This window comes from Homalodisca vitripennis, chromosome 4 (assembly GCF_021130785.1).
Source record: "Homalodisca vitripennis isolate AUS2020 chromosome 4, UT_GWSS_2.1, whole genome shotgun sequence".
NCBI lineage: Eukaryota > Metazoa > Arthropoda > Insecta > Hemiptera > Cicadellidae > Homalodisca > Homalodisca vitripennis.
The window spans coordinates 35,834,665-35,847,989 of record NC_060210.1 but is presented as its reverse complement, the minus strand read 5'-3'; the positions used below and the strand labels follow the sequence as shown (position 1 = coordinate 35,847,989).

The 13,325-nt window shown below is 30.6% G+C and overlaps 1 protein-coding gene across 1 annotated transcript in view; it reads right to left on the bottom strand.

Annotated features, from left to right (window-relative positions):
* Positions 1-5,345: 5,345 nt before the first annotated feature.
* The window catches only part of LOC124359156 (RYamide receptor-like), a 46,908-nt gene continuing 38,928 nt past the window's right edge, over positions 5,346-13,325 (bottom strand). The window contains exons 7-8 of the mRNA XM_046811661.1: positions 8,074-8,188; positions 5,346-5,716 (exon numbers count right to left, since the gene is read on the bottom strand). Coding sequence (XP_046667617.1) covers positions 5,607-5,716; positions 8,074-8,188 — 225 coding nt within the window. The 3' untranslated portion in view covers positions 5,346-5,606. The remainder of the gene's footprint in view (positions 5,717-8,073; positions 8,189-13,325) is intronic.

Below are 13,325 nucleotides of genomic sequence, written 5' to 3'. Positions count from 1 at the left end.
CACTAGGATGTCATTTCTGCTATGTTATTGCCACTTCTTAATATTATTTTAATATATGGTATTAATACTTATTAATAACTCTTTGACGAGGCATTAGACTAAAATTTGCCTTTGTCACTGCATGTAACTGCCATACGACAATAAAACTGATTTAATTTGATTTGAATGGTAGGGATATCGTTACTATATAATGTAAACTTAGTGTAGCAACGGGAATGGGCACGGGTATAAAGGGGATCGATGGGAGCGCTTACCACATGGGTGCGCCGATACCGGATACAGTTACAGACCTGAGCAAGGAGAGTCCCTGGCAGCTTATATTATCTGACCGAGGAGAGCTCTATGAAAGAACAAGCGGTTGGCTAAAATGGAGAAAGCAGAAGTATGAAATCTTGCTTCTGTATCGCCCAAGATGACACGAGCAAGAAAATAATCCAAAGGAGATCTGTCCGGAAGCGTTTCTAATATGACTGGCTGCTGGTAGGACTTATATGGACCTGCTAAATCAGATAAGATAAAAATAAAACCAGATGACAAGGACACTGTAGTTCGGGCCACTAGACAGAAAAGAACTGGAGGTGTTTTGTATAAACTCTGCGGTATATCCAAAAACCGCTATAACTTTACCATGGTCGAAAAGGTCAAAGTAGCAATCACCAGAGTGACTTTAAAGCAGATGCTTAGTGTTGTCTCTGCCATGGCTAAGCTTATCCACTGACAAACTGAAACACCTTCCTAGAGCGAGAACCTGTTTTGTTTTCAACAGGCTCTGGCCCAAGCCAGCAAACAAAACACGTAAGAGGATAAAAATCATATAAAGAAAACTCCATCAAAATAGAGTTGCAGACAATCCTCTCGCAGCTGGAGAACACAAAACCAACATAGTCATAACAAGGGAACAGTATCAGTGACGGGACGTGCAGGTTCCGTGATACTGTAGGTATCGCCGTAATCTGGATGCAGAATACAAACGTGTTCATTACGAGCCACGGTAACTGGCGGGGCGTTGTTTCGGTGACTAGTGATGAGGTCACTCTCATCACCTACTATTTAACATCCAATGAAAGTAAGGTTGTTTTTTTTTGAAGAAGCTGGACATTGTCTTTGCTGTCCCAGTGATACTTCATCGTCAAAGGATTCAAATATGTTCTTTCTAAAAAAAGATAAGAAACCTACAAATAATTGATCCAGAGACATATGATGTGTCTACTTTAATAATTTATTCAAAACTATGTTTCTAAAAATATTTGGGGCATCATAACTAATAATAAAATTTTACATAAATTATACAAACTTGTGGGTGATGCAAATAAGGTGGTAAATGAGTTCAATCGATTCTTCGCTTATGTAGCTTGTGAGCTATATCCTCGAAAAATACAGGTTCAGGTCAATCCCACGCAATTGCACAGTCCAGTAAACCCATAAGCACAGCCACCTGTCGTTGAATAACAGCTCGATCGAATTATTAGCTTTCAGTTCAAAGCTCAAATGATTCCAACTTGATGTCAATGTGACCCACGAAAACTTCTGTAAGCACATTTTGAGACAAATTAACTTGTATTTTCAACAAAAAGATTTTCCTTTAATCCTTAGAATCGCTAAAGAGAGTCAAATTTTCAAAAAAGGACGATCCTAGTTCCATGCCTGTCCCAAGTTTTGATACTTTTTAACACGCATTAAAAAAATATTTTGACAAGAATGCTATAATATTTGGATAAACACAACCAACTTCAAGATGAAAACTGAGTTCATAAAAGGTAAATTTACTATAAAAACTCTTATGCGTTTGGGCGACTTCGTCGAAGAGAGTTTGGAATATCAAAATACCTCTAGATGTGCGTTTCTTGATCAAAAGCATTCGACTTTGTTGACCACAAAACTCAGCACGAAAAACTGGCATCACATGACATTTAAGGCGGGCCATTCTTAACTGATTTTTTTCTAATTCAGTCAGTGATGTAGTAATTAATGAAATGATTTCCAGATCTTTTAATGTTTTACTTTTCAAACAAATTGTTTTGTAGTATATTGACTTAGTTTTCCTTGGTGCATAACTAAACTCAAACCACAGAAATACATCAGGACTAATCGATGCCTAAAGAACATAGTTGTGGGGTACGTCATGATTATCTTAATTTTGGATGCGGTAAGAGGCCAGCCATATGTAAGGGATTCCACAGATACTACATTTCCCGAAATTCTATAAAATTTTGTCATGGTACACAGTCAAATGCCTTAGAAACATTAAAGAATATGATTAGCACATGTGTTTTCTTTATAGCTGTCAACTCATCTACAAGGTAGTGCAGAACACACCTGAGGAGGTTTATAGGTTAAGTGGTAGAGAGGAATTTTAAGTCATAACTTCGCCTCTGTAAATAAAGACATTTTTCATTTAATTTCATTTCATTTTTCAGAACGCTGCTCAACGCGTCAATTGTGGATTTGTTTTTGCCAATACCATACAGTTTTACAGTTTCAGTTGTTTCGGATACAGAATATTGTCCTTGAAAACATTAAAAATTTAGCAACAACAAGTGTAAAAATGGTAAATACTACAATAATTCTTGTTGCATGTGTTTTTTATGAAGATAAAATTGATATCTTCAGGAGAGATTGGAAATTTAGTTTGGAAAGAATGATTCACACTTACCTTCCATTGGAATCACATGTATTTTTCGCGTTAGTTCTAAGTACTATGCTGTTCGAATTAATTGGGACAAACATGTTTTTCTGGTCTTTGTTAGTTTGTGATAACTGGTGATGTCCCAGACCGCTTCAAACCGGTTATAACTGCATAGAAGTAGTGTGCTGGGTTGACCTTGACTGTAAAAAACTTGTTTGACTGGTTTTGGAGTGTCATTCCTTCAGTTGTGAGCCTTTCTTTGTGGCGGTCGGTGGTTGTGGTACTGTGTTCCGTTTATTACGTGCTTCTTCAAAGATGGATATAACACCTAGGAAGCGTGCTAAAGTTGTTGCTCTTAATGAACACACGTCTATGACTGTGAGAGATATAGCTACAGCAGTTGGTGTGGGAAAATCTAGTGTTTCCAGAATTTTAAAAACATATCAAGATTCCGGATCATTGTCTCCAAAAAGAAAAGGAAAATGTGGGCGCAAACGTAAAACAACTCCAAGAACTGACAAAATTCTAATAAGAAATAGCAAAATAAATCCAAGAAAGACAAGCACAGACCTTCGAAGGGATTTGTTGGATTCTGGTATTGAAGTGAGTACTTCAACTGTAAGGAAAAGACTTCTGGAAGTTGGTCGAAAGGCAAGAAAACCGAAGAAAAAAAACAATTTCTTACTAAGAAAAATGATGCAAAAACGTTTAGTATGGGCTAAGAAATACCGATCATGGACTGTAGATGACTGGAAAAAAGTTATTTTCAGTGATGAATCACATTTATTTGTGCAGGGATATCTATCAAGTGTTGTTAGGCGGAGTGAAGGTGAACCTTTGCGAGAAGGTCATATCCAACAGACTGTTAAACATCCTTCTAAACAGATGTTTTGGGGTTTTTTTACCACAAATGGTACTGGGAGCTTAGTTCCCATCAATGGGATGATGAATTCAGCCAAATACATCGACATACTACGCAGTCGGATAGTTCCATTTATGGAAACATTTGATGGAACATTTCAACATGACTTAGCCCCTTGCCACAATTCAAAATTGGTCAAGACTTTTATGCGGGAAAACAAAGTAAAAGTGCTTGATTGGCCTGGTAACTCACCCGACCTAAATCCGATTGAGAACTTATGGCATATTCTCAAGAAACGTTTAGCTAAGATGGATTGCACTACAAAAGAAAAAATGATAACAAGTGCTATACAAGTTTGGTTTCACGATGATGAAGTCAAGAACATGTGTGCTAAACTAGTGGAGTCAATGCCAAGACGTGTAGGTGAGGTCATTTCTGCTAAAGGAGGACATACTTCATACTAATGTATTGATTGTTCAATCTAAATAAGGTATCTAATGATTAAAAAACTAATGTTTTAGGAAAAAAAATTGGTTTTTTTTCATTTGTCCCAATTAATTCGAACAGCATAGTATAGCTAGTACTACCCCTTCTTCACCCTGAGGAGCCAAAGCAGTGGATGCAATTGGTTCTCCAATACCCCTGCGATGTGTTTGCGGTACTGAGAATGATTAATATAATGCTCATGAATAGTACTTATTAAATTAATCTGTAGTTTTTATTAGATTTTTAATAATAAGATATAAAAAGACCCTCACGAATATTATCTTGAAACTGATTGTTCTTATATGATGATATAATCGTTTCTCTCATAGATGTAAAAGTAAATAGTTAATACATACTACAAGAATTAAATAGTGAAAATTGTGTGCCTAGACAATAATAGAGTAGGCATAATAGGATGATCATTCTGTAGTTAGAAAACGGTGTTATATTCTATTTTAATCCGAAGTTTACAAAGAGAGCATAATACCAACTATTAAAAATTATTTATGTGTTTTTATGAATTTATTATTAAGTTATTAAACTATTTCACTTGCCTCATATTCCATTGTTTTATTTTGGAAACTTCATGTTACGCCCTATTATCTATTTGCATTTTTTCAGGATTGTTATTAAAATAGTACTAACTTTCACAGTAAATATATATTTACATTTAAAAGAAATGTACAAAAATACATTCATTCACAGCTAAAAGGTACAACCACTAAACATCACAGTTAAAATCAACATCACATATTCAGTTCCATTATTCATTATGGGATCCATTAATATTTAGCGTCTACAATCTTTCAAAGAAAACGTTGAATTTTAAATGCGTATACATAATGAAACCTTAGTAGTGTTTTGTTGCGATTGTAAGTGTTTGAGTAATTAGTATCTTTATACGTATGAGTACAATATATAAAATATAATAACTTTCCAGTTTGTGCAATAAACAGTTAGTCCACTTTTAATTATTTAGTTTGATTTATTGTTCAAAATTGTGAAAACAAAACTATAATTATTCTATCTTACATTTTCGGTAAATGCTCACGTTATATTTGGTCTTGCTTTATAAGTAATCTTTGTACTAAATGCTTTTAATATGTTCGATTAGTTTAAAAATGATAGAGGCACATATTAGATATTACTATTTTACAATAGCTTACAACATGTAAAAAGAATTAAATATTTATTGAATGCTTGTATTATAACTTGACAATTATAACGTTTAAAACAATAATAACTTGAACGTAAATTTATAAAACTTGTTGCAATATTGTAAAACAACAAAATATACTATAATTTATATAAATTACAATGTTGTATTTTCTAAGTTTTAACATTATTTTAATTTTGATGTTTACCGCATGTATTTACATTCCTTATAAATTCTTTTTAAAACCTCCTTGAGTTCAATGTTTTATGCATTGTGTCGATAAAATGATTAGGCCACCTAAACCTAACCTAAAATGAAATGGAAGTAATTACACAAGAACTCGGAAAGGTGTCTTCCTTTTCTGCAGTCAACGCCTTTTTCTGAATTTGATGACGCCTCATCTTTCTTTCATTAGCTGATTTATAGTGAAATGTCTTTCTGACTTCATATCTTCCTGGATTGAAGTAGACATTTCTCTAAAGGTAGGAGTGAACAGCGTTGTATTTTCTGTTGTCAGGATGTTTTTCGAATGATGTGCTTTTGAATGATCTTTCGTATTTTGATCTTCGAAACGATCTGGGATAATCTGTAAAAAATCAGTAATTTTTATTCATAATGATATTTAAGAAAATAAAAATTGCAATAATACATTCAAAACAAAATCAATACACTGAATTGCTCCTCAAAATCACTACTAATAATAAAGCACTTTTGAGAGAATTAATATTGCATAAAATATAACAATGCTAAGAAATTTGAAAAAAATGTCAATGCAAAAAATTCGCAGGTTTTAAAAACTTTCAGATACTTCCTAAAATTGGTGAGCTGTTACTGAAATAAATTTATCTCCTCAGAAATATAGATATTAAAATGGTCATGCTCTATAATTAGATAATAAATGAACGATTTGTAGCAAACAATTTTTTTATTATATAATATAAAGAGGAATACACCACTTTGAGAATGACTGTCATACATCATACCACTATATGAACACCAAATACACTGCATATATAAATAAACAATGTATTATACATATTTTTTGCTGATAATCGCTTTTATGTCTTATCACCTCTCAAAGTATCAAGATAAATTAAGAATGTTATGGCCTCTTACTCTTGCAACACTTGAATATTTTTGATCTCGGAGTTCCAACGTATATATTTAAGAATTCCCTTGCTTTTATTATTTAATCCCTTATTCTCCTGTACTAATCGTATTTTACATCCTTACTTTAGGTAAGTTCTTGCAAGTTTAAATATTCTAGCCTCTAGAATTTTAGTCTCGTTATAATTTTGGGGTATAGATCTATTTGGTATATACATTTTTGGGTCTATTTGGGACGATTAGGTGTGTTCAGATATTGGCGTTCTTTTATCACATTTCTTAATAATTACTACAAATTTATAAGTAGCGTGAAGTTTTTTTATGGTATTTCGGTTACACTGGCTTTTGATACAGTACTAAGTGAATCTATACAATTTAAGTGCAGTTCGCCCATAATATAAAAAATATACTTATTATGCACTATATAGTTATATATATATATATATATATTCTTATTTATTTCTGAAGAATTAGACACAAAACCAAGATGGTGACTAAATGTTAAAGAGAAATTTATTTATTAATACAATTTCAAGAAGAGACTTCTATTAAATATTTCAAATGGCTATAATGAACTATCGAAAAAAATGAACATTATAATGATTTATTAAAAAAAACGAGTCATACATAAGTGATAACTCTATCACATGCAAATGTAATAGGAAACATTTGTACGAAAATTATTTTCTTTGTCCAATTTAAAATTCGCTCTTTATGTTCTATAAACTGGAACAAAGGAAAAGGCAAATGAAGCAGACTAACTTCATGCTCCTAAACAACTAATAAGTGCCAAGGATAGTTGTGCATTCTTGGTGAGTAATGAAACCTTGAGAGTAGCTCTTCAATGGTTTGGAGTGGGAAAGCTGGATCCACGTTCTAGATTGGTCGCTGCTAAGCTAAGATTGAGACCTTTCTAATTGCATATAACATAATATGTAAAAAGTATTGCCACAAGGAGATTATTCAATGTTTAAAATGTATGAATGATTTAACATGTATAAAAAATTTAACTAATATGGAACGCTATCTACAACATATTGATGAAAATTCTCTTACAAATACTGGACATATAAATTTGGAACTCCAATTCTATGCATTAACGATACAATATTTAAATTCATTGAAAAAATGTTTCACTTAACATTATAACAGATTATAAACTTAATTATTAATTTACCTGTTTAATATACTATTATTTAAATTATTTGATACCTACAGCTTATGAACACATTTGTTTAAAAATCAACATGCTAATAATAAAAACTATTTATATTTTACTGGAACCTACAACAAATAGCAATTTATGCAAAACATATTTAGTATTTCTTAAAAACTATGTCTGCGTTAATCTACAATTACAAATATAAAAAGAGAAAAATCTTTTGAATCTTTCATATTTTTATAATTAGTTATTGCCAAAAAACTTCCTTATTGCACCTCTTTTTATCTTGTAAATATTTTGAGATTTTCTGAATTATGTTTAGACAAAATACAGAGACCTAAATAAGTCTGCGAAACAAGTTTTCTTCTGATTATAAAGGCCTTTGAGAGATGTATTTTTAAGCATAAAGTGAACGATATTTTCAATAACATTAGTTCGCTATTTTGTGAACCCTAAAATTATTCAAAATATATTATTACATTATGTAATAATGAACTACAGACCTGAAATTCATAATACTCCGTTTTAAAATGCATTAACAATACTAAGGCTCAGAATGAAATTAGAATGAAGTTAACTTGACTAAATTGTAAAATAAGATACAAAATTAAATTGTGATGGATTATACATTATAAAATTCATTTAATATGTATTTAATTGAAAAAACAAAGTACCTGAATGGTGAGCTAAGCTTATGGTAGTGCGCGTAGAGCTGCGGAGAGAACCGCCATGATGTTGCCGGTTATTCTCTCGCCTCCAGACCCGCCAAAACAAGTCACGCAAATCTGCCTGTAACATATTTTTACATTTTCATACATAAATAAATTACTGTCTCATTATAAACACATTAATTATCAATGAAACAAAACAAATAAGACGAAAGTCGCCGGTCACTCACCATCATATGGTATAAATTAACCAACCAGAATCTACCAGATTGTTTGGTTAAGTCTCGAGAAAAAAATTGAATATTTTTGGGCACTAACTTATATTATGCTATACATTCACACATCTGAATCTACTAGATAACGTGTGAATTAGTGAAATATCACCAACAAACAGATGTGGCCAGTCATCACACACACACACACACACACACACACACACACACACACACACACACACACACACACACACACACACACACACACACACACACACACACACACACACACACACACACACACACACACACACACAGTGTATATATATATATATATATATATATTTACGTTCACAAATCTGTTATTTACAAGGTAGGAGTAGGCCACCCCCCCCCCACGTATCAGTTTATAGTTAGGCATGCAGTATAGCTTAACTTAATTTGTTGCATGCAAAATTACAGGTTTATAACTCATTTAAGACTTTATGTGTTCTGAGGACAGATAGGCAGAGAAACATTATGTAGAAAATACATTTTTTTCATCCTATCAGTACACACTAAATATTGTTTCAATGTACAGAGTGATATAATTCATTGACACTCAGCGAACTCCATGATTTTTATCTGTGTAAAAAGTTATTACAGTGCAAAATTTTAAACCTATATACGATTTTGCTCGAGATATCTTGCCATATAATATTAAAGAACTTTTTATAGAGTTAGTTATCATAATACTAATCTAATAATAAAAGTTCCGGTGAAGTAGGGAGAGTACTACAACGCAAGAATTGTTCTGAAATAAAATATTTTCACCGACTTTTATAACTGACTTTGAACTGCATCTTAACTCCTAACGTTAATTGTTTTGCTAACTCACTGCCAAATCCATTGAATATACATGTACCGTCATAGATTTCATTGTTGCTCATTTATAAATGAAACTACATGCACAATTGTTCTATAACCATTCTACAGACAAACAAACATACAACAAGACATACAGGCAGATAATTATCTAACCCTACGAGTTATAAAATAAAACTCGCTTCACTACCGCTCAGCCAATAAATAAAAGTATAGTTTAATGCAAAAATATGGAATCGATTGAAGCGTTTATTTATTTATAAAGGAGTAAATGTTTTATGGACTTAAATTGATGACAAGAACACTAAAACGTTTAACATATTTCCACCTCTAGATTACAATAATATTTATTTACAGTTAAATATAGTTATCCCAGTTTATTTGTAATCTTTTCGTGAAAGTAGTAATGGCGTACACATGGCACAATCAATATAAAATCTGTCATTATTTAACAAATATTCCAGCATGTTCAGTATTATAATGGAGAGCAAAATGTATGAAAAGCATTGATCAAAATGTGTCGAAGCTTCAAAATTATACAGTTTGTACAATTATGTTTAGTAAAGATTTTATGTTTGATTTAATAATTGTATGATAACGTTTGAAATATTTTATCGCTGAATACGTTTTTTAAACGTATCATAATTATTTCAAACAAACCTTTAAATCATAACTATTTATTCTAAATTTATACGGTACAGTTAATTGAAATCCTTAAACATAGAATATTTAGAAAGATTAAATGATTTTTGAGATGGAAATGATACAGTATTAGTTTAATAGTTTAGTGGTATTAACAAATGTGAATTGCTTAAGTGGATTATTCGTCTGACTGCATTTATTAACATTGTTTTCAAAACTAGTTATTTTGTACGTGTTTGTATTCGCTTTTAATTTTAGAATAACTAAACAGATTTTTTTGTAATGAGTAGTATGGTTTTGTTTTATTATTCTATTTAACAATTTATATTTTAAAGGCTTAATTTTATAGCACTTAGTAAACAATATATCTTTTTAAATTGCATAAGCTATAGTATGGCTGATATTGGTTTATGTCCAAGTTTTGTTTGTCTATTTGTTACCCTACTTCAGATGCATGAAGAAGTGAGAAGGTAGTAAGCGAGAAATAATGCCAAGGTGTATAGATGTAAAAATTTGACTACACAAATTATTTAAGTAAAGCAATATAAGTTATTATCCGGCAGCAGCTATAAATATTTGACATATGTTATTTTATTTTACTCATAAAATATAAAAAAGTTATGTTTTTTTCAAGTTTTACCCTATACTTTTATGTGCTTTTATATTTATATATATATATATATATATGTATATAAAATAAAATATATATATTTTATTTTATATAAAATAAATACCTTGTTGACATTTATGTGCATACAGTGTGACGGTGAAAATTTAAAACGGATAAGTTTTAGTCTTTTATTGATATTTAAAAGCCACTATTACAATAATGCATTAAATATCATAACTAAAGTATTTTTTGAAAAATCACAAGACTTTCAAATTTCGAAGAGATTTGACTTGAAAGTTAGATTTTTCTAAGGGAAATAAGTACAAAATTGTATAATTATAAGTGTTATAATCTAAAATACTAACGATAAATTATATATATATATATATATATATTATTTCTATATACGTTATGTTTTTTGGGTTCATTATGCATTTTAGTCTCTCCACTTAGAACTCTCACTCATTCTGAAAGTTTTTAATAATATGGAAATCAAATGTTGTATTCTTTAAAAAAGCATACTTAAATAGTAATTAGTCAATATTTTAATTACGGAATAGAATTGATTATATTATGGATCTGTAAGATCAAAAAAAGAAAAGTCCAGGTTTTTAAAGCATAAGTTTACTTCTAATAAAGTTCCTCTATAAAGTGAACCTACAGTAACAAAGCTTTATTTTAGATTGAGTGTTGTTGTTTCCCATAAGTAACATTAAAGGGTTGAAATCATATCTAAAACAAAACTTTATTTCAAAAGTGATAACAAATTTGTTTTAAGCCATATTTTATTTGGTTTTTTGAGAATGTATTTTTCAGTCAACGCTAGATTTGGAGTGTTGGTTAACTCCAAACCCCATGGAGAAGTTGCCACCCAAATTTTAATTTCGAATTCCCGTACAACGGTGTACCTCACATTATCGAACAACATACACCACCTTGCTGCAATATAAGTAATACAGGGTATACCCACAGTAATGAACCATATAAAGCATCATAATGCGACTACATATCGTTATGATACATCTAATAGTTTTATATAGGATGTTGTAATACGACTTTGCAGAAGTAATTGAAGAAATATGTTACCACACACATAACTACATATTTGATCTTTACTGATTTATGAAATAAGAATAAAAACTAAGCATTTCTAATTCGTTTTTATGATAAATGTTTTGTTTTTCGCGACACAAAAATCAATTTCCCTAAATGTTTCCGTACAGTTCTTAAACATCCTATATATTGTTTTGTGCGCAAGTAATGTCTAATTCTGAAGCTATCTTGTAACTTTTACGATTAATTTGCAATATCAGTACATTGAGATTCCAGAAAAGTTATACTTCCTACGAGGCAAGCATAAAACAGATTGTTTTAATCGACATCTGTACAGACAGTGTTGCCTCAGGGTTTTAATTGTACGAAATAACTTATATGTTTGCAAAGTTACCGTGAACCTTGTTGACATTTATGTGAATACAGTGTGACGGTGAAAATTTAAAACGGATAAGTTTTAGTCTTTTATTGATATTTAAAAGCCACTATTACAATAATGCATTAAATATCATAACTAAATTATTTTTTGAAGATCACAAGGCTTTCAAATTTCGAAGAGATTTGACTTGAAAGTTAGATTTTCTAAGGGAAATAAGTACAAAATTGTATAATTAAAAGTGTTATAATCTAAAATATTAACGATAAAATATAATTTAAATAACCATACTAACACTTCAATGTACTTCACAATAGCAAACTTATCCAAACATTATAATTCTAATTACAAATAAAAAAAAGTACTATGGATTATAGGATCTGGAATTCTACAGTTGAATAAATCTCCATATTATCTTTCCTCGTTATTCAGTCACTTTTGTTACCGATAGTAGAGAGCATAACCTTGGCGAACGCCGTTGTCGCCAATTTTTCCAGTACATTAGCGATCACGTGAGATACACAAGCCGAACTTCCGTGACATTGAAATAAGATCAACACAGTAGCAAAACATAAACTAGTAAAACATTGTTTACTTGTAAAGCGTCATCATAAAATAGCGTTTTTTAGCCTTACAGAGCTAGTATTTAAGACAGGCAATATATTTAAGAAAGATTAATGATTTCATTAATCCATATTGTGTCTTTCTTTACAATAATTAGTAGCCAATAAAAAAATATTTTCCCTGTAAATTTAAATACAATACAAATCTCTGATACAATATCTCATAGTTATTAACCTATAATAATGTTTTAACGGAATTTTAATGCGAAAAGGAAATATATAATGCAGAAACCAACAAGAAATATTCCTGTCGGATCAGCCAAATAAAGGTACACTTCATACGAGTCCATTGTCTCGAAAGGACAAATTGAAGATGAATTATTAGTTTAGATGTTTAATTATGAAAATACACATGGAACAATGACCCTCAATGTCGGCATGTAATATGATCGTAAAACTTTTCAATGTTTAGAAACTCCGTAAACTTGAAACCTTAGGAGACAACAATTGTTTTAAGTAATCCTAATAAGTATCCTAAATAAACTTCTTTGTAAATACGCAGGCTTGATTTCGTTGCAATTAATCTGAAATTTTTTGTGAACATATTCACTTAATACAGATTAAATTTATATTTCTATGAATGTAAACTATAAGATTTAAACCTTAAGGGTTATCAAAACTAATCATAAGAAAAAACTTTGCTTAAATTCGTTTAAAATTTAACAAAAAGTGTTAAATTTAAAATTTAACAATAAGTGTAAATTTAAAATTAAAAAAGTTTTAAATTTAAATCACTGCCATCATGTAAAACTTTATTAGTTAAGCCAAGCTAACGAAAACACAACCAAACAATTTGTAAATACAGGGTTTTCATAAATGAATGGTGCAATTTAAAAATAAAATAAAAAGAGAAACCGTAGGAAGTACATTAAAAA